Genomic DNA, 23,116 nt, shown 5'->3' on the forward strand with positions numbered 1-23,116 from the left:
CGTAGTCACTAGATTAAAAAATAAGTTGTCTTCAACTATTATTCACCATTTGAGCTATCAACTTATTTTTCTTTTTAATCAACTCACTTGCGTTCAAGTGTATTGTTTTAACATTTTTAGTTTTATCTTATGCATCTAACCTAATAAGATCACTTAAAGACAAATGTAATAAGTCCAAAATAGATAAAAAATTAAAATCATACACAAGTTCAAAAGAAAAAAAATCTATAAAAGAATGAATTGTTCTATTATAAGCAAACTCAATTAAAGGTAAACAATCTTTCTAAATTTTTAGATTCTTTTCAACAACGACACATAATAAGATTTCTGGAGGCTTCTTAGGTGAGGAAAGAATATTTGGGTCTTTAGTGGTTCAAGATTCTTTATAAATGTTATCCATTCAAAATTTAAATTATCGGATGAGATTAAAATATTTTTATTATATAAAAGATAATTCTATAAAACATACTTACGTTAAAATATTTTAAAAAAATTTACTTGAAAATATCTATTTTATCTTTCTTCTTTGTTACCACTTCATTTTTTTTAACATTTATATGTGGCTATTTTTTTATCAAAGTAAAAATAATGATAAAACAGAAGAAATGGGAGATAACTATTTGCCAATTATTAGGAGAAGTTGATGGAGATAAATAAAACAGATAAAGAGTAATCTAGAAGATAACCGTTTGCCAATTGTTAGGAGAGGTTTGTCAATTGTTAGGAGAGGTTGATGGGAATAAATAAAACAGAGGAAGAGTGGGAGATAACTATTTCAATTCTCTTCTCATTTTTTTCTGTTTTATTTATTGTGCATCAACTTCATGCCATCTTTTAATTAGTTTGAGTTAGCATCTTATAAATAATTAAATATAATTTTTGAAAATAATAAAAAATATTAATAATTTAAATTGGACCAAACTCTTAAAAATTGAATGTTTCAAATAATAGGAAAGATGAACAATTTTAAATAATAGGAAAGATAAACAGTCCATTTTAAATAATAAGAAAGATGGATTGTCAATTTAAAATAAGCACGTTAACACGTTCCCTATTAACGTGTTTAAGATCCATTTTAAATCATTTTAAATAATTTAAACATGTTAACGTGTTTATTTTAAATGAAAGTACATCTTTTTTATTATTTAAAATGGATTATTTATCTTTTTTATTATTTAAAATCATACATCTTCCCTATTATTTGAAACATTCTATTTTTAAGAGTTTGGTCCAATTTAAATTATTAACATTTTTTATTATTTTTAAAAATTATATTTAATGATTTATAAATACATATATATCTCGTTTATATTGTAAACGAGATATATACAAAATTATCTCGTTTACAGTATAAACGAGATAAGAGAAAGATATTATTTTGATAAATATTTTTAAATTATTTATTTTAGTAATTATTATAATTATTTTATTTATTAAAATAAAAAATCCACTGAAAAAGATGAAAAATAGAAAAAAGTAAATACAAAATATTCATTTTACATTATATTTTATATTTTTTTAAAGACTACCAAAATCCCGATTTTAAGTTTTTTCACCTAAGCCAATTCCAATATTTCTAATGTTCTATTTACTATTTTAATTTCACCGACAAACAATAGATTATAATAGTTTTGTATCCAATTTATCCCATAACACTTTTTTAAAAATGATTTAAAAATTTTACGTCAAGATCAGAAACAATAGTTTAGAAAATATCATACAAGCACACGACCTATCTAAAAAACAAATCAATAATATTTGTGGCATCATCAATTTTATAGCATATAATGAAATGAGTCATTTTATTAAACTTGTCTACTACTACAAAAATACTATTTCTACCTTTCTTAATTCAAGACAAATCAAAAATAAAATTTATAAAAATATCAACCCACAAATGTATAAAAACAAATAAAGGAGTATATAAACTACGTGATAAAAACTTAGGTTTAACATGTTAATATGCAATATACTTAGTCCAAAATTTTTTAATATTTCTACACATGTGTGACAATAAAAATCTTCAGATAACACATTTAATATCTTATGTATACCCAAAATAATCTATCAAATCTCATTATATGATTCTAAAATAAGTAAGTCTCTAAATAAAAGAAATAGACATACAAATTCTATTACCACAAAATAAAAAACATTTATTAAATACACCATATTCATAAGAGAGATAAATACCATAAAAGTTAAAATTAGTTGTATATAATTCCTTTAAAAATTTTATAAATTTATATATATATATATATTTGTTTTATTATTCGCATTCTTAAGAATGGATTTTAAAATTCTAAAATACCCTCAAAATATTAATTTTATTCTTTTATTAAGAAATATAATAATAGAGGGATATAATAGTAATTTATATGTTAATTTTCATTCCCTGGAAATGAAAAATTCGAATACTCACCCTTTTAGATAGAAATAAAATTTTATAAATGTACAATTTAATTTCTCTTGAGAATAAATTATTTCTGGTAATTAAATTTTAAAGTTTCAACAAACAAAGAAAATAAAATATTTACATAAATAATTCCTAAAAATAAATTAAAATTCCTTAAAACAAACGTAGTAGATTTATTAATGCATTTTATTTGATGAGGTATATCCCCCAAGAGTTTGTTCTTCATTGGTATTTCATTTATAACGTCAAAGATACCAAATGATTTTTATTAGTTAAGATGTGTTTTAAGAATTAATGTTAAAATTATTATTAATAGAAAATTTTAATTTTTTTATTTTAATAAATACATAATAATTACATTAAAAAGTAAACTTTATAAAAAAACTTTTATAATAACTTGTTCGATTAGTGCCTAAAGATACATGTTAGTTAATTTTTTTTTCTTTTTGTTATGCTTGTATTTAATCTACCTCAGGAAAGATATGCGGAATAAAGTCACCAAAAGAAAAAAAAAAGATATGCGGAATAATAATGTTAATGCTATTTCTTTTGTTTTTTAACGTAGGCTAATTGTCACGGTAAATTTTAGAAGGTTATGTTTAATAGTGTTTATATAATTTTTTGGAGTGTTTGAAAATATTTTAGATGGTTCCAAAACGTTTTAGAATGTCCTAGAAAATTCCGGAATATCCTAGAAGGTTCTAGAAGACTCTGGAAGGTCATAGAGTATTCTAGAAGAGTGTAAATGTATATAAAAGTATAAAGAGTGGTATGGAATAATCTTAAAAACATTTAGAAAGTTGTGGTAGGATAAGTATTTGTAAAGAAGGTCCTAGATGATTAATCTGGACCGTTGATTAGATTTAATCTTAACCATCCATTAAGGAGGTGGATGGCTATAAACAAGAGGTAAGAGTTAGTGTAAGGTGTGTGAATCACTTGTAACAAACACTTGAACAATAAAGTGTTCTTTTCACCAAAGTTTCTTTTCTCTTGTGTTCTTAGCTTTCTTGCTAAGTATTGAGGGTTAGGCTGACTTGATTTTAACTCAAGAGATTGAATAAGTTCGAATATCGGCACAGTAGCGTTGGAGTGTGTCCAAAGCTGTGACACAATACTTATAATTTACAAACCTCGTAATCCATTTTATTAAGGTGTTAAGCATAACTAAGTGATTAGACTAATTACAAGGACATCGGAACAATCTACGCGTTTGGAGGTTATGGCTTTTACGTCTAAGTTGAAACTATAATATCTACAAGATGCTGACAACGCGTATGCTAAGATTTTAACAACGGCAACCCTTCTTGTGCAACGTAACATCCAAGAAGTAAATTGTGCATCTAATTGTATGATAAATCTATCCAGCAACAACGTTTAACTGATGTAATTAGCTTCTCAATCTCCATCGATAATCATCTGTCTTAACAGGCGCGCGCAAGCATATACGTATCTAAAAACTAAAATGTAAAGTCTAATAAAATATAGTGGTATCAATTTAAGTAAAATTATACTGCTCATAATTTTTCATAAGATGTATCTCACTTGTGGAATTACTATCATGAAAAATGTTTGATAATAAAAAAAATTAGCTAAAATTAGTTAAAATTTATTTTATTTAATATTTATTAATTATCATAATAAAAAATAAATATTAAATAAAATAAGTTTTGGTTATTTTTTTAGTTTTCTTAGTATTACCGTATTATAATATATAATGAAACAACTTAGGTTGGTCGAGTGATTATCTTATTTGTCCGTTTAAATAAATGTCGAAAATTTGAATCTCATTTTATACATATAGCAATTCATTGACCAACCATAAATCCTTTAAACAAAGTTTAAATTTGTGATAAATTAATTTTTGACATATTAAAAATACCGTAAAAAAATAATATATAAAGAAGGTTATCTATACCAAATATTGCCAAAATATGACATATATAAGCATGCAATAAACACCAATTGTTTATTATATATATCTTGAACAAATATAATATGTTAATTTTCAAATATATAAATGTATGCAAACAATTTTGATTGATACGAATTTTTTTAGAGATTATCTGTAATATACAAATTTTTAATCCAATGATGGTTTTTAAAAAATGATACAAAAAACGTTATTATATATATATATATATATATATATATATATATATATATATATATATATATATATTGTTAATTTTATCATTGTTCATATTCATTCCAAAATAATTAAATTAATATAATAATATAAGAAAGGAACTAAAAATGAAAAATTTTAATTTCTTCATCTATTTATATAATACATATAATTGATTATAATCATGTTAGCTATATATATGCGATCTCATTTACTTTTATAGATGCTAAATAGAATAAGTTATTATTACTTTTGATTTGAATTTAAATATAAATTAGTGTATGTTTTCGTACCTTGTACAGGATAATACATAAAATTATATTAAAAATTTTATTAAAAAATTAAATAATATATATAATAATAATTATTATAAGTATTTTATAAAGTTATAATTAAAATTAAACTCTTAAAATTTTTAATATTAAAATATTAAAAATAATTAGTATTTATCTTAATCAATTTGAATTTGTTAAGTGATCATCTCACTCGTCCGCTTAAACAACTATTAGGAGTTAGAATCTCGCCTTGTGTATATAGCAATCCATTGGCTAGCGATAAACCCTTAATAAAAGGAGTATCAATACGTGGTTAGATTTGGCAGGAGTTTTCGAATACGCAGGTACCCGACCCGTCTATACCCGAATGAAAAGGGTAATAACTTGACTCGAGTCGGGACAGATTTTGTTTAAGATAGGTATCATCGGGTTTAGGGTGTACCCGCCCCGAATATATACATATAAACACTTTTTAATAATTAGGATTTGCCTCACATCACACATGATTCATAGCTTCAGTCTATACTCTATAGCCATACAAGATAAACTCAATCATCCTCACATAAAATCTTCTTCTTCTCGACTTCTTCACAAAAAAACTGCATAGCTCCTGTCATGTTGTTGCTGAGACCATCGCCGCTTACCTATTCACAACTCCCATCTTCCTTCACAGCCAGAAACGAACCCACGTTTAATATAGAGGAGGCATTTGGCCCCACAAATTTTTTTGAAAAAAAGTAATACTTATATACATATATACCACTTATTATATTATATTTGTCTCAAAATAAAATATAAATAGTTCTTTTGTATTTTATGTTAAAAAACATTTTGTTAAACTTAACACATAATAATAATTATATTATTAAATTTGATTTAGTATGAAAAATAAATAAATACACTAAAAAATTAGTGATAATTAATTATATTATATTAGTTAATTAATTAATAATTAAATTAAAACTTAGTTTTCTAATTAAATACAACTTAAATTATTAGTGATTTTTTAAAAATTATTTAAGATAAAAAATATATTATTTATGTATTAATATACTATAATTATTTTGGTTAAAAAATTTATTTATACTATAAAAATTATAATAAGTAGATTTGATAATTAAGTAAAATAATTGTTTAAAAATATATATAAAAAATAATATTTAATCATGTTAAAAATAAAAAATTCCTTATAAATATTTTTTGTTATTTTAAATATTATACTATGTGTATGAAATTATATTTTTATTATTTTAAATATTATAATAATGATTGTGTGTATATTTCTAGTTCTTATCAATATGTATTAGATAGTTCTAATTTTAAATTTTGAATATATCTAAACCAATTTAGATTGATCAAGTGATCAACTTAGTCGTCTGCTTAAATAAGTATTGAGGGTTCGAATTCTATCTCGTATGTATAGCAACTCGTTGCCGGCCAATTGTAGATTCTTAAATAGAATTCAAATTCATGACGGATTAGTCCTTAACTTGTTAAATATCGTGGGAAGCAAAAAAAATATCTATACCTAAATTTTATTATATTTTTATCCCCATTACTAAATTTTTTTGGGTCCGTCACTGTTCACAGCTTATGTCATCATCGCTGCTCATCCCGCTACCGTCGTTGTTGAGCCCGTCGCCACCATTCTCATGCCAGGTTTCTTTTCTCTAGGTAAATTTTCCTCTCTCTCTCTCTCATTGTGAGTCTGTTAAGTTCTTCTATTCAAACATTGATATTTAAATTATAAAAAAATTGATTTTCATATTTTATAAAATATCATACTGGCGGTAATGGTAAATATGACACTACTTAAAATTAAATAAAGTAACATAGATAAAACAAATAAAAAATTACTTAATCTTGTATAAAATTTACCTATAAAATTCTGTACCAAAAAATGAATTTAATTTTAGTATATTAATAATATAAAATATTTTATATAATCATTCAATTCAATTAGATTTATCTGTTTAGGTCATTATTGAAAATAAATTTAAGATACTAACATACAATTACTTTAAATTAAGCAACAATTATCAATACTATATAAAGGACACGCTATTCTACTAAGAATGATTGCCATAAGAAATAATTTTCCAATTTTTTATACTAATATTAGAAAGTTTATATAATACTATATAATAATATTTTCATTATTAATACTATATGATATCAAAACAAAAAAAATCACCGTGCTAATATAATATTATTAATATTATATAAATCATCTTTGTATTTATTTTTCTATGCGTATATAATATTTAATTAACACATTAAGACATATATAATATTTTGTTAATACATATATAATATAAAGTGATTTACAAATTATTATTAGTTCGTATATAATGTATAATTAAATTTAATGAATTCAATTAGAATAAACAATAAATTATTTATTTTATTTTAGACTTTATAAATAAATAAATTAATTAACTAATATAACAAATTATAATTAATGTAGTAAAATTAATTAAGTAATATATTATAATAAATTATATTAATATTTAAATATCTAATCAAATCAATTTGCTGATATAATTAAGTCATAGTAATAAATTGTATTGAATGAGTTAAAATAATTAAATCGGAAAACACTCTCCAGAGCATGCCACGTCAGCTCCATCATTAAGTGCAGACATCCGATTTTTATATAATAGAATAGATAGATAAAAAGTATTTGCTAAGTATCTTTTGCTACTAAGGTATTTGCTAAGTGTTTTTTAAGGAAATATAATTAAAAGAAAGTGAAATCAAATAGCAAAGGAAACATTAAAAAAAAAAGTATTGCATAAAGAGTCAAGAGTCAACCACGTAAAGATCAAGCCATGCAAAGCCATGCAAGAGAGCAGAGGCATGAGTGCGTCATGCCATGGAGAAGACAAGAAGGAGCGTGCCACGCCCCAAAAAATGAAAAATTTTAATTTCTTCATCTATTTATATAATACATATACTTGATTATAATCATGTTAGCTATATATTTTGCGATCTCATTTACTGTTATAGATGCTAAATAGAATAAGTTATTATTACTTTTGATTTGAATTTAAATATAAATAAAAAGTTTTTGCTAAGTATCTTTTGCTACTAAGGTATTTGCTAAGTGTTTTTTAAGGAAATATGATTAAAAGAAAGTGAAATCAAATAGCAAAGGAAACATATTAAAAAAAACGTATTGCATAAAGAGTCAAGAGTCAACCACGTAAAGATCAAGCCATACAAAGCCATGCAAGAGAGCAGAGGCATGAGTGTGTCATGCCATGGAGAAGACAAGCAGGAGCGTGCCACGCCCCAAAGAAAGCAAGTCAGGCGTACCACGCCATTGTTGGGGCATGGCATGCCCTGGAGTGAAGAAGCAAAGCAGTGCCATGCCATAAAACCAAGAAGAAGGGCGTGCCACACCCTAGTTGAAGAAAGGCCAGCGTGCCACACACCAAACAGGGCGTGCCACAGTTTAAGAAAATCAACTCCTAGAAGTAAATTGCAATGCTGTCAATCCTGACCTCTTCACATTTAAGTGACCATAACTTGAGTTAGAGAGATCCAAATCAAGTAATTTCAGTGGCATTAAAAAGCTAACATCTAGAATTTCGAAACGATATGTATATGTATATAGTGTAAATTCTGTTTGGGTTGCGAACGACTCTCATGTTCTTAGCTCAAAAATCAGCGTCGGATGCATGGCGTGACACACCCAAACACCGCGTGTCACACCCAGAAAGTTGCGTGCCACGCTCAAATATCAACTTTACATGCCTAGACTTCAGTTTTACATGCCCAAGACCTAATTACACGCCAATTGAAGCCCACATACCCCTGGAAGGTGTAATTTTGATCAAGATATTGAAAGATTCTATTAGGATTTGATTTGATTCAGTTTTAGCTTTAGGATTTAAATTATTATTATTAGTTATCTTATTCTTTATAAATATAAGATTTAGTTTTGAATTTGAATTTGAATTATTAGGTAAAACCTAGAATTTAAATAAGTGAACATTGTTCACAAGGGAAGGCATCCGAGAGAGGATCTTTGGATCCCTCATGTGCCTCTATTCTTTTTTTTTTTTTGAATTCTTCATGAGTCACTAAACCTTTGTCAAAGGGTTAGGAGTTTTGTTTATGTTTCAATAGTTTATTAATCTAAGTTTTCTTTTGTTTTAAAGTAATACATTAATCTATTTCATAATTGAGTATTTTGTTCTTCATCACTAAAGGATTAGTAGCATTGACAGGTGTACTAATCCCGTTTTGGATTTGTTTACTGATTCAATAGAACTGATATTTAAATTGTGATTGAAAACTCTTTTACAAACTTTTTAAATCGACTAGACATAGTGATTTTCTAAGTGTGCGACACAATACATGATTTTTAATTACTCTAGTTTTGAATACGAGATATATAATTCGGATTAGGACAATTGCTGAAATTGTATTTTATCATAAGATTCAATTAGACAGAACTATCTTGGATATGTGACTTATAATTCGACCTAAGGACTATTTTTGAATCTTATGAGAAACTGAATCAAATTTTGCACTTAACCTTTTCAATTAATTGATTGACCAAAAGACATTCGCAATGGTTAATTGAAGAGAAATCGAGGAACCAAGATATCAAAAATTGGTTAATTAAGACTTGTCATGAAAAGATCTTTGCATGCTTTAGAATTAGGTTAACAAAGTTTGATTCTCCAAAGAATTTAAGACCTTTGGACCCTAGACACTCTCCACCATTAATTTCTTCCAATTCAACAATTACTGCCCCTGAAGCTTTCAACCTTCAAGATTCCAGCATTCAAGCATTCTACGGTTTCTCAAAATTCATTAAATTCCATGTTCTATTGATCTAATTAGTATTTTAATTCGATATTTGCGTGCTCAATCCTTTAATTTCCGTGAAAATGATATCCACTCACCGTGGTATTACTTGAACGATCTAGTGCATTTATAGGTATTTGTGAGCCTCAATTTTTGCTCATCAGGGGTGGTACCTACAAGGGACTCTGATACTTGAGTTAGTAAGGTTTTAGGAGGTTTTTTGTAGATTAGGTTCGAAGAATACCTGAGAGTGTCAGTGTATTTATAAATATAGATGTAGAGTTAATAACCACTTTTTAGAATAGTTTCACCTTTGATGGTAGATAATCGTTCCCTTATGTTAGGGAGGCTGTTGAGATCTCCCTTCTAGATTAAGGGGAGAGTTTGTAGGAGTCAGTTTATTGATCCAAGTAGGTAGGGTCAAGGTTCGCGTAATCGTGCCCAACTTCTATAAGGTCGGGTATGATTGGGCTTTGCTCATTTTTTATGATCCGTCTACATATAGATGCCAGGCTGTATACTCGGCTAAGAAGTCGGCCAGGTATTGGGATTTGATTGCTATGCAAGTTTCGTACTTTAAGTCAAACTCGAACAGCTCCATGACCCATTGTAGCATCGACCCACAATATTCGTCTTCTAGAGGATGTGCTTTATGGGTTGGTTACTTTGGACCTTTATGGTATGAGCCTGAAAATAAAGTCGGAATCTTTTGGAGGTGAGTACGAGGGCGTATGTGAATTTCTTTATTTTTTGATAGTTTAGTTCTGCTCGCTGTAGGGCCTTGCTGGTAAAGTAGACTGGTTGTTGTCCGTTTGTATCTTCTCAGATGAGAGCGGAGGTTATGGCCTTGCTTGCAATTGCCAGGTATAATATGAGTTCCGCTCCCTTTTCAGGTCGGGTAAAAATTAGTGGCTGGCTCAAGAAGTTCTTAAAGTCTTGAAAAACTTGCTCATATTCCTAAGTCCACTCAAATTGGCATCCATTCTTAAGTATTGAAAATAGAGGTAGAGATTTCATGGTTGACCCTGCCAAGAATCTAGATAGGGCTACCAACCTTCCATTTAACTGCTGGACTTCTTTGAGGCAGGTCGGGCTTTTTATCTCAAGTATTGCTTTGCATTTGTTTAGTTTGGCTTCGATGTCCTTTTGGGTGAGCATGTATCCTAAGAACTTCTCGACCTTTACTGCAAATGTGCATTTTGAGGGATTTAGTCTCATCCCTTGCTTCCTTATTATTTTGAATACCTCAGCTAAGTTGGGCAAGAGGTTAATGCCTTCTTTTGTCTTGACAAGTATGACGTCCACATAGACTTCCATCAACTTTCCAAGATGAGATGAAAACACCTTGTTCATTAATCGTTGATATATGACTCCAATATTTTTAATCTAAAAGACATTACCACATAACAATAATTTGCTTTAGGAGTGATTAAATAAGTCTTATCTTGATCTAGCTTGTACATCGGAATTTGGTTGTATCCCGAATATGCATCCATAAATGATAAGTATTTGTAGCCAGAAGCAGAATCTACTAGAGCATCTATACTGGAGAGAGAATAAGGATCATTGGGACAAACTTTATTGAGGTCGGTATAGTCAATACACATTCTCGACTTCTCATTTTGTTTCTTCACGAGCACTACATTGGCTAGCCATAAGAGATACTTTACTTCTCTTATGAACCCAGCTTCTAACAAGGTTTTGACCTGTACTTTAACGACTTGTGCTCTTTCAGGGCCGAGCTTTCGTCATTTTTGTTGTATAGGTCATGAGCCGGGGTAAACGACAAGCTTGTGGTTCATGAAGTCGGGGTGTATTTCGGGCATATTGGAGGTCTCCCAAGCGAAGAAATAAAAAATTTCTTGTAGGAGTTTGACGAGATCTGCTTTTAACTGTTTCTCCGAGTTAGCCACTATGCTTGTTTTTCTGACCCGATCTCCAAATTGGACCTCCTCAATCTTTCCATCAGGTTGTGGCCTCAACTCTTGTGTTCAAATACTGCTGAGTTTAATTGTGTTGACTTCTTTTCCTTTTGTGCATCCTCATAGGTTCAGGCTCTCATTGGAGCATCTTCTCGCCAAATTTTGACCTCCACTCATGGTAGCTATTTGTTTTGAGGTAGAAAATTTCATAAAGAGATAAAGGGTGGAGACGACTGTAATAAGTCGATTTAATGTTGTCTGACCTATCAGAACATTATAGGCTGATTCTACGTCAACCACAATGTAGTCTATATTCAAAGTTTTGGACTTCATACCTTTTCCAAAGGTGGTGTGTAACGGAATGAAGCCAAGGGATTAGATGGGCTTGTCTCCCAACCTAAAAAGAATGTCGGGGTATACCCTGAGTTCCTTTTCTTCCAACCCTAGTTTGTCGAAGGCAGGTTTGAACAAGATGTCAGCTGAGCTTCCTTGGTCCACCAAATTTCTGTGGAGATTTGCATGAGCGAGTATCATTGTGATCACGACAGGATCATCATATCCTAGTATTATCCCTTGAGAATCCTCTTTTGTGAAAGAAATAGGGGAAAGTCGGGGGCTTCGGCCTCCTCCTCGACTTGGTAGACTTCTTTCAAATGTATTTTGCGAGAAAACTTAGTTACATCGCCTCCTGTAAATCCTCCAGCTATCATGTAAATGTGTCTATCAGGAGTTTGTGGCGGCCGATCTCGTCGACCCCTATCATCTTTCTCTCTTTTCTTTTTTCCCTGATCGTCCGATCTTTCTGCTAATTATCTTTCTAACTGACCTTCTTTGGCCAGTTTTTTTATCACATTTTTTAAATCATAGCAATCATTGGTTAAATGTCCATATATCTTGTGATATTCGCAATATTTTGTCTGACTTCCACTTCTCTTGTTTTTGATAGGTCGAAGAGGTGGAAGCTTTCTGATATGGCAAATCTCTTTCTAGATGTCAACAAGGAAAACTCGCAAGGGGATATAGTTATGATATCTTTGAGGCTTGTCTGAGCTATACTCATCCTTTTTCTTTGCTTCTTTCTCTTTATACTGAGCCTGGTAAGGAAGATTTTGTCTTGGAGCAGGCTCTCTTAGTCCGGTATTCTCTTCCATGTTGATGTACTTTTCTGCTTGCTCTTCTACCTCTTACAGGGAGGTCGCTTTGATATGGATTAAGAGAATGGTCCTTCTTTGAGGCCATTAACTAGACCAATTATCATTGCTTCTAGAGGTAGAGTTTGGATCTCCAAGAAGGCCTTGTTAAATCTTTCCATATAAGCTCAGAGATTTTTCTCCGACCTCCTACTTGACTCCTAGGAGGCTTAGAGCATGTTTAACTTTGTCTTTCTGGATGGATAAATGAGTGAGAAACTTTCTTGCAAGATCATCAAAGTAAGTTACGGACCTGGGTGGTATACGGTTGAAACACTTCATCACTGCCTTGGTTAACGTCGTCGAAAAAACTTTGCAACGAGTTGCATCTGACACATCGGTCAAGTGCATCTAACTTTTAAAGTTGCTTAGATGGTGTCTTGGGTCGGTCATCTATGATAGAGGTCCATGTTATGGCTATTAAAATTTTTGGGGACCCTAACCCGCATGATCTCTTCAATGAATGGATCATCCCCTCTAAAGGGAGTTTCTTCTTGAGTTGTGTGATTGCTCCGATCCCAAAGATCAGCTTCTAATATCAAAAGCTTTTCTTCTAGTTCTCTTTGTCGTCGTACTTCCCTTCTCATGTCTCTTTCAACTTCTCTTTGACGCACTATCTCATGTTCGAGTTGTTTTAGTCGGCCATGATGCCCGTGTAGCAGTCCTATGAGTTCTGTTGAATGTCGGTTCACTGCGCCCTTTGGTGGGTGTATCTCTAGGTTGATTTTTCTGGGTTGAGAGTTCCACGGAGTCCCTTCTACATTAGAACTATATGTCCGCTCTATCTTGTTGCGGAGGTATCACTATTGCGCGATCGTTGTTGTGACATTTTGGCTCAGATTCGGATGTCGTGTGTCCATCTTCGGGATGATCGCCCGCATGATTGGATATAGACTTCCAGGTTTCCAACAACGGCACCAATGTTTCGAGGATTACCTGAAAATGGGTTGTTTTGGTCCTGAACGTGAGGTCTAGGCTCCTTTTGGGGCAGCGTCCGACATCTGCTAGTATCGAGGTGCTGCCGTCCGAGTTCCTTGTGAGGAGATGGGGGATGGTACCTGCAAAAAATTTCGATGCTTAAGTTAGTAATGGTTTTAGGCAAATTTTTCATAGATTGGGTTCGAAGAATACTTGAGAGCGTCAGGATATTTATAAATGTAGATGTAGAGCTAATAACCACATTTTAGAATAGTTTTACCTTTGATGGTGAATAACCGTTCTCTTTTGTTAGAGAGGCTATTAAGATCTCCCTTCTAGATAAAGGGAAGAGTTTGTAGGAGTTAGTTTATTTATTCAAGTAGGTAGGGCTAATGTTCGCATAATCGAACCCGACTTCCATAAAGTCGAATAGGATTGGGCTTTGCTCTTTTTTAGCCTGACTATATTTTAGGACAATGTATAAACTACTATCATATTTGGCCTATATTATTTTAACAAGTTGAGTTAATGTTCTTCATTTTTTGGTAGGCCTTAAAGGAGAACAAATCACTATCAAGAAGCAATTAACTATAGTTTAACTTTTATTATTATTATTATTATTATTATTATTATTATTATTATTATTATTATTATTATTATTATTATTTATACAATTATCAAATTTATATATTCATTAATTATGCTGTTAATAACATTGTTCTAATTTTTACTTGAAGTTTTTTATGTAAATCACATAATTTATGTGATAATCACTCTATTAGTCTTTATAATTTGTTTAAATTTTTAATTAATTTTTACACTATTTTTAATTTTATAATTAGATCTTTGTTAATGTAAAAAATATTAGAATTAATTAAATATTTTTTTACAAATTAAAAATATCGATAATTGAAAATTAAATAAATTTTTTATCACATATTTTTTAAGAAAATATAATATTTTATTAATTTTAATATTTTTATTATAAAAATAACTTAATTATAAAATTAAAAAATATAAAAATTTAATTAAAAAATAACAAAAGTCTAATTATAAATTTAATAAAATTAACAAAATAATTAAGTCTTTAAACTTTCTCGTGCGTGCATTACGGAGCAACTACACTTGTTGCTTAATCTTATTATTCATCAGATACAACACAAACAAACAATGAAATAAGTTTCCAAATGGATCACATCAAAGGTGATACACCGTTTCAGTTGTGATGGATGGAAGGTGAAATACTTCCTGTGGTGATTGTCAGATTTGTTCCAATGAAATGGTGGATCACACACGCTGTTGCCACTTGCCTGTATGTTCATAATTACTGTTGTTTCAAGCTTTTATGCTAGTACTAGTAAAAGCAATTACATTTATCTATTTAATAATTACTGTTGTTTCAAGCTTTTGTGAAAGTTATCTAAATTTATCTACTTCAATAGTTAAGAGAAAAAAATATCAATAATATTACGAATATACTAAAAAGTAGTATACACATAATATTTTTAAAGATAATATTGTAGCGCGTATATATATATATAGATGAAAGTTACCAATAAGTTATAAGTATTAAAGATTTATTATACATTATGTATTTTAAATTGGTTTGAGAGACTCTGATTATATCATAGTTAACGATAATACTGACTTTTATAATACGTTAAGTTTTATAATAACTTATAAGTAACCGTATAAATGACAATTACACGTTACAAACGTGTACTAGTTGGAATTTTTTTTTTACGAAAATTCTCATTTTAATTTTTTTTAACATTAGGAGTAAAATTTGAATCAGCAACTTTTATGTAAGTATAAAAAATTATATCATTTAAACTATAATTTGTTGACGAACTCCCATTTTAATTTATTCATTTGTTTAGTTATCTATTTAATTGCCTACTTGGTTGATATAAGTTTCTTATCCCTAAATAAAACATAATTTTTAAAAAATCATTTGAATTGTCTTATGTGAATTATAAATATAATATTTATTTTCTGTTACAACAAAATTGAACTATAATCACAGTAGCTAATAAAAAGTATGATCATAAATTTATGGCCATCGTTTTTTATTTTAGATCACAGTTGACCGTGACCAATTCTGACATAACTATAAATCTATAATCATAGTGGTTTTTTTTTTCTATGCGCATAATTTTTTTTTTTTGGATATAAATGTCGATTCATGTTATATTCCATCACTCCCACAATAGATATTAGCTCTTCTGATGGTATGGTTATATTTGTGAATAAACTCCTTTGTGCTAAATTTTAGATTGTGTCTAATGTTTCGTACGTCACAAGCATGGTCTTTTATGGTATATATGCGTCGGCTTGGTGCTTAAATTGTTAGAATATTGATCATGATTTAGTTATGCAAATTTAATAGGACAAACTATATGCTCAACACTACCAAAAAAAAAAAATTATAATCATATCTAGTAAAAAGGGTGAAAAAGGGTGACCATATATAGGTCTATAGTCATGGTTATAGATCTATAATTATAATTTTTTACTGTGATCTATTCTTTCATTTATGGTTACAATTTTTTTATCTATGGTCACGGTTTTTATGGTCATATTTTCAGTTTTCAAAATCTGACAATTTAAGCCATATTTTTTCACCGTTATCATAGGTTAATCTATGATTACGCGTAAAAACCGTGACCATAGCCTTATCTATGATCACTGTTTTCACCGTGACCATAACTTCTATGGTCACCCTACTTAAAACTGTGACCACGTTTTTACCGTGACCATTGTTTTTATAGTCATCCCTCCTTAAACTGTGACCATAACCTTAACTATGGTCACGGTTTTTTGCCGTGACCATAACCTCTATGGTCATCCCACCTTAAAACCGTGACCATAGCCTTATCTATGGTCATGGTTTTTCGCCGTGACCATAGCCTTATCTATGGTCACCGTTTTCACCATGGTCATAGCTTATCTATGGTCACCTATTTTTAAATAGTGACCATAGTCTATTTTATTTTATGAAATTTAATTTTTTTAAAAGTATAATCACATCCCAAAATGATGATAATCACAAAATAAATCTAAGAATGAGAAATTTAATAAATCTAAATCATAAAAATTTCATTAAAAACTAGATATCTATTACAACACTAATCAAAATAAGGTGTAATTTATCCATTACATGTAATATCGAATAAAGTCTCTTATCAAAAAGTAAAGAACATTCGAAATTGTTATAAACGGTACCGTAGCAACTAGTCAACTCCTGTTATTTTTACCAGTACGAAAAAATTACCCTGTACACAACAAAGCCAAAACAAATTTTAAGAGAAGGTAAAGAGCATTCGAGAGTAGAAAAATAAAATAATTAATTAACAAATACTAATTCTAAAAGAAACGAAAAGAAAAAAATAAAAAAAAATATTTTTTACCGTGACTTAAAAAATTGTAGTCATAGACCTAAAATATTGTAGTACAAGAAAATAACTTATTCATTATAGTATATTTTTTGGATGTTTGTTTTGGTATATATTGAAATTTTTGATGTTGCTGTGAGGTCTGGATAATATCTATTTGAAGAAATTATCAAAATAAAAAAGATTTTATTTATTTTTCTATAAATTTAATTATTTAATCTTTCAAGAGATGTATTTCTTGACTGTCTGTCGTAGCTCGTTTTGCCCCATAAAAATATTACATCTACACAACCTAATTTAGTCTATGTACTAAAAAAGTATTGAACATTAATATTCCAAAACAAATTATGTTAAAGTTGTTCTTAACCAAAATACCAAAATTAATTAAATAATTGAAAAAAAATACAAATCTGAGAGTCCAAAATTTTGGTTATGTACCACGCCTTGTTTAGGCTGATGATGTGTGTTGAGTGCACCATAATCTCTCTCTTTCGAAAAAAACTTACAAAAACTTAAGAGGAAACAAAAAATTCTCAAACTTCATTCAAATTAAAATTTTTAACTGATACGAGATATGCAACATATATTTCATTTTGAATATAAATAAAATACATAACATTACTTATTTCATTTATAAAAGAGATACGTGTTAAAGTAAAGTAATATTACTCGACATATATGTATATTTATTTATTATCTAACTCTCGATATACATGTATGTATTGGTAATTATTATATTTATTTATTTAAAAAGAATCTTATAAAGTAAAAAGTAAATGGCAACAAAATAAATGATGACAAGATAACTATGACTGAATGACCCACATCCACAAAACCAATAAGTACATCCACCAACATCAGCTTGCATTTCTAGTTTGTCAGATAAGGACACTGATTATGACTTTCAGAATAAAGAGCATTTTAATCGATTGCAAATTGCAAGATGAAGATCAAACATCAAGATAATTATCATGAAAAATAGTGTGAAAGCAAATGAGAGAACAAGAAGAAGAATGAAAATAATAAAGAAACTCAAAAGCAGAAAAGACAAGTACGTAGTGCAAGCAAGCAAACTGCAAATGCGCCAACAATTTGCAAAGGCTTATGGCAATCAATCTTTAGTTACTTTATTTTTTGCCCCTTTTCTTAATTGGATTTATTTTCCCATGCTTTACTTAACTCGGTGGTATTATATTAATTAATTAACCTCCTTTTGATTAAATCACACCCGCCTTTTTCGTTTTCCTTGCACCCAAGTCTTCATCGCTACCCCACCCCATGTGACTCACTCTCTTCCTCATTCCTTCCTTCTTTATTTCACTTTCCCTCTGTTTCTATAAAATCATCCAATTTTCCCACTCCTTAGTTACACTATTAATTACACCTTATAATGAACACGTTTTATATCAAAGAATTCTAACACGATTACCATGATTGAGTGGCCAGTTTTGAGGTGAAGAGTGAGTTTTTTTGCAAGGGAAACTGCCATGAAGAGTGTTTGCTTTAACGTATTCAATTTTTACTTGTTAATTTTGTTCATAGTAGTTTCTCTTAGATCAACTTCAGCTTTATCTGCAAGTGGGTCTAGAAGAGATAGTACTACTGCGAAGTTTATTCTAGGTTGGTGCACCTGAAAAAAGTTTAATTGTGAATATGCTTTTCACATTGATTGCTTATAGTGATTGGTTAATGTAGATCTTGTTCCTCTCACAGTTAAATTGATTTCTCTGAAAGCCAAAGAATTAGAAGAAATAGAAAGATGAATGAACTAAAAACAAAGAGCAAAAAGCTGTATCAAACGTATAAAAAAAAATTAGAATTGTGGTGATGAATAGACATAGTCTTTTACTTGGATCATGTTATATAATTTACTATGTTTTTTATATTGTTCTGTTTTAAGGGGAAGCGAATTTAGGTCCCTGGAAGAATAAGATCACACAAGAGGCTCTAGCACCAGCTCCTGAAACGGATGCTCCTTCAGGTACCCTTGTGCTGGCCGCAAACAGGACGGATAGGCCGGACATTCTACGACGATTTCGTCGCTACCGAGGCGGCTGGGACATTGCAAATCGCCATTATTGGGCTGTAAGCTCTGTTACTATTTTCCTGCTCACCATGTTCTTAAATGGCTGCTTCATTACGTTCTTCATGCCGATTGAACAATGACAAACAGTGAAGTTCCAAATGAATAATCATGTTTCCGTTGTTCGTGTGAAAATTTTGGCCATGGTTGTGTAATTTGCAACAAAGATTAGGATTTTAATGGTTAAGAAAACAAGAATTACTTTGTGGTTGTACTTTCAGCATATTGTTTTGTTTGTTTTTAATGAATAATGGTATTATTTTTGCAGTCAGTTGGTTTCACCGGTGCAGCTGGTTTCATACTTGCTGCTCTGTGGTTTATTTCATTTGGCCTCGCACTCTTGATTCATGTATGCTGTGGATGGGGCATTAACATCAAGGATGAAGGATCACACCGTTCGCAACGAATTTGTCTTATTTTGATCTTGTTATTCACCTGCGCCGCTGCGTAATTCCTTCAACCTTGTTTCAATGTTTGAATAAAACTTCGGTTGTTTAATTATGTATTCTTATGATTAGTTACTAAGGTTTCTTTTGTATTGCAACTCTGCTTTTGAAAATACCAATCTTGATGGCAGTTTGTTAATATCATTTAGTATCTGTTACACTCTCGGTAATAAAATCAATATATCCCAAAATAATTCATTTCTAGATAGCAAAGATAACAATTAAGATAACAATTATTCTGTTCATTTTCTTCACAGGGTTGGATGTATCCTTCTAACTGTAGGGCAGGACAAGTTCCACGACGAGGCATTGGATACGCTCCATTACGTCGTGAATCAATCAGACTATACAGTGCAGACTCTGAGGAACGTGACGGAGTATCTGAAGCTCGCGAAATCAATCAAAGTAGCACAGATATTTCTCCCATCTGATATCATGGCAGATATTGATAATTTGAATGTTGATCTCAATGCTGCAGCAAATACACTGTCGGAGAAGACACACGATAACTCTGTTAAAATACGTAAAGTCTTTAATGATGTGTATGGAATCGTAAACTTCACCATAATGTGTTGTATTCTAGAATCTACTATTGCAATATGCATAATGCAGCATGATGCTTCATTTTGCAGGCGTCTAGCTTTGATTCTCATGGCAACACTGATGCTTCTTCTCGCTCTAGTTGGACTGGGTATGCGTTAATAATACACTAAATTACTATTTTGCCACCTAAAGATTCCTTGTTTGAGTAAATAGGTGGAACTCAGATAAAGTCGACTTCAATAATACACTAAATTACTATTTTGCCACCTAAAGATTCCTTGTTTGAGTAAATAGGTGGAACTCAGATACAGTCGACTTCACGTGAAGTTGATAGCTGAGATTAGTTAGATAAAAATCGAGTTAAATCATCTATCCACTATCAACTTCACGTAAAATCGACTACACATGAGTTTCTACCGAATAAATAACCATTCTAACTATAAAATATTACGATTTTAATAAAACAAATCTCAAAAAATGTAAATGACAAATTTATCTCTAAAAATATGTTTTGTTTGACAAATTAAATTAAATTTTTAGTCAATTTATTTATATACTTATATAGCTTTGATTCATTTTGTTAAATAAAACATATAGAATCTATTTCGTCAAAATCGTAATCTGTTGGAGTTGTAAAATGGCTATTTATTCAAAAAAAAATCACTAGTATTTTTCTTTTATTTAAGAGAGAAATTAAAATATTTCGAGTGTAAAAATTATGATTTACCCGCTACTAGTAGTTTTCTTAATTGCCAAATAAGTTGAGCTTATTTCATGTTTGTATTCCTGAAATCTTTCATAATTTGCTAATATTCCTCTGCAGTTCTTTCTATTCTTGGACATCAACATGCGATCCTCATGTAAGTCACGGATATACCATAGATATGACCTTTGATCTCATGACACTCCACTACCTATCTACCTGAATGTTCCCTTTCTTCTTTTTAATTTTATTTCATTTCAAAATGTTATTGCAGATTTGTCATTAGTGGATGGTTACTCGTTGCTACTACATTCATTCTTTGTGGAGTTTTCATGATTCTTAACAAGTAAGCCATCCAATAGTTTGTCCGAAATTTCACTTTAAACGAACGCTTCATTAAATATAACGACCCATTAAATGATGAATAAGAATGATTGGGTTCAATTACAGTGCAATTTGTGATACGTGTATGGCAATGGGAGAATGGGTAGAGAATCCACACGCAGAATCTGCACTAAGCAATATCCTTCCTTGCGTTGATCAGAGAACCACAAACAGGACACTATTTCAGAGTAAACAAGTGGTGACCAACATTGTAAGTGTTGTGAACCGTTTCATTTATAGCACCGCAGATTCAAACCCCACACCGGGTAGCATCAACTATTACAATCAATCTGGACCAGAAATGCCACCTTTGTGCTATCCATTTGACTCAGAGTTTAAAGAACGCCAATGTACAGCCCAAGAAGTTTCCGCTTCCAATGCTTCATTGGTATGCTTTTCATCATCCCCCTCTCTATTTTGTCGCCCCACCGTTTTCTAAATAAAAGAAAAATAAAAAAATAGAAAAAGAAAGAGAGATCCAATTTTTTATCTACATATAAATACACAGAATTTATCAAGTTGATTGTTTAAACATTTTCAGGTTTGGAAGAAATACAAATGCAAGATATCCGAAAATGGTATTTGCAACAGTGTTGGAAGGGTGACTCCAGAGATTTACTCGGAGTTAGTAGGCGCAGTTATTGAAAGCTTTGCACTAGAACACTACACTCCCATTTTACTTAGCCTTCAGAATTGCAATTTCGTGAGGAACACGTTCAAAGAAATCACTACTAGTTACTGTCCTCCATTAAACCACTATCTTAAGGTTATCAATGTTGGTCTTGGCCTCATTTCGGTTGGTGTCTTGCTCTGTCTCATTCTCTGGATTCTCTATGCAAACCGCCCCCAGCAACGGGAGGAAGTGTTTGTTAATAAGCTGTCGTTAGCTCAAAAACTAAAGAAAAGATTTAACAAGAACCGCAACATCACAAATGGTGCTAGAGAGGTAGTGTAGTTTGTAGTTAGTTTTACACTAGAAGATTATTTGAAACCAAGGAACTTTTACCGTACCCCATAATAGGGGGTGAAACCAAGATGAAGCGAAGTTGCATCTTGAGTTATATTAAGATCATAGCCACTTAGTCAAACATAGTGTACTAAGCGAAAAAAGAAGGAAAACAATTGATTTCTAGATTACCTAATAATTTCACCTAAATTTACCTCTGGTCCCAATTGTAGAGGTATGAAGAAATTGATTTTACCTACGTAATCTTAATATTTTATGTATAAGAGATTTGGTGTAATTACATTCATCTCTTCTCTTGTTGATATTTTGACGAGTATACAACAATATTTCTCATGTACTCAATTTTGTGTAATATATTACCAAACATACCTAGTTATTCTCTCCATTCTAACCATAAAATCACACATGCAGAAATAAGAGTTTGAGCCGACTTTCACTCCTTAAATTAGTTATTTTGATTGAATTAGACCTACATAAATTTTTTATATTGTATACGAGCTCTGTACGATAAAACGGTAGGAAACGATTCTTCTTCAAACATGGAAGAACCATCCATAGATGTCACCCATCAACCACTCCCGTCTCCCAACTATATTCACACAAGAAACAATCCCATGTCGCTCGTTCTCTCCTTCCTATTTTTTTCCATCCAAGGCATCATTTATGCTACTTCATATTATATGGTATTTCGAGATTTTAGAAAAGAATTAATTTATTTTAGGACAAAATATATGTTTTCTCTTTAATGTTTCAAAAAAATTTTAAGAATACCCAAAATGATATATGTTTTATATTGCCTCTTACACTACAACAAAATAATATTTTTGCAACATTTTTTAAATACTTAGTGATGATAGCTTTAACCGTCACAGATTTAAGCGTTACACTAAATTATTTGTAATAATGATTTTCAAAGTACAAAATC

The 23,116-nt window shown here is 30.2% G+C and overlaps 1 protein-coding gene across 2 annotated transcripts; it reads left to right on the top strand.

The window, feature by feature from the left end:
* Positions 1-18,313: 18,313 nt before the first annotated feature.
* Positions 18,314-22,636, top strand: LOC112802644 (uncharacterized). 2 transcript variants are annotated; one of them, XM_025845953.3, is made up of 9 exons: positions 18,314-18,685; positions 18,966-19,150; positions 19,417-19,595; positions 19,852-20,136; positions 20,227-20,285; positions 20,961-20,997; positions 21,115-21,186; positions 21,291-21,612; positions 21,766-22,636. In XM_025845953.3, the coding sequence occupies exons 1-9, from the start codon at positions 18,553-18,555 to the stop codon at positions 22,177-22,179; spliced, it is 1,686 nt and encodes a 561-aa protein (XP_025701738.1). In that variant the 5' UTR covers positions 18,314-18,552; the 3' UTR covers positions 22,180-22,636. The 2 variants fall into 2 exon arrangements, with proteins under 2 accessions (XP_025701738.1, XP_025701737.1); XM_025845952.3 differs by having other exon boundaries at positions 18,331-18,685; positions 19,852-20,285.
* Positions 22,637-23,116: the final 480 nt, after the last annotated feature.

This window comes from Arachis hypogaea, chromosome 5, assembly GCF_003086295.3.
Source record: "Arachis hypogaea cultivar Tifrunner chromosome 5, arahy.Tifrunner.gnm2.J5K5, whole genome shotgun sequence".
Taxonomy (NCBI): Eukaryota; Viridiplantae; Streptophyta; class Magnoliopsida; order Fabales; family Fabaceae; genus Arachis; species Arachis hypogaea.

Coding starts and splice junctions, on each gene's coding strand:
- LOC112802644 (XM_025845952.3), top strand. CDS start 18,553: ATGAAGAGTGTTTGCTTTAACGTATTCAATTTTTACTTGTTAATTTTG. Junction 18,686..18,965: donor TACTGCGAAGTTTATTCTAG/GTTGGTGCACCT, acceptor TTCTGTTTTAAG/GGGAAGCGAATTTAGGTCCC. Junction 20,998..21,114: donor CATCAACATGCGATCCTCAT/GTAAGTCACGGA, acceptor ATGTTATTGCAG/ATTTGTCATTAGTGGATGGT.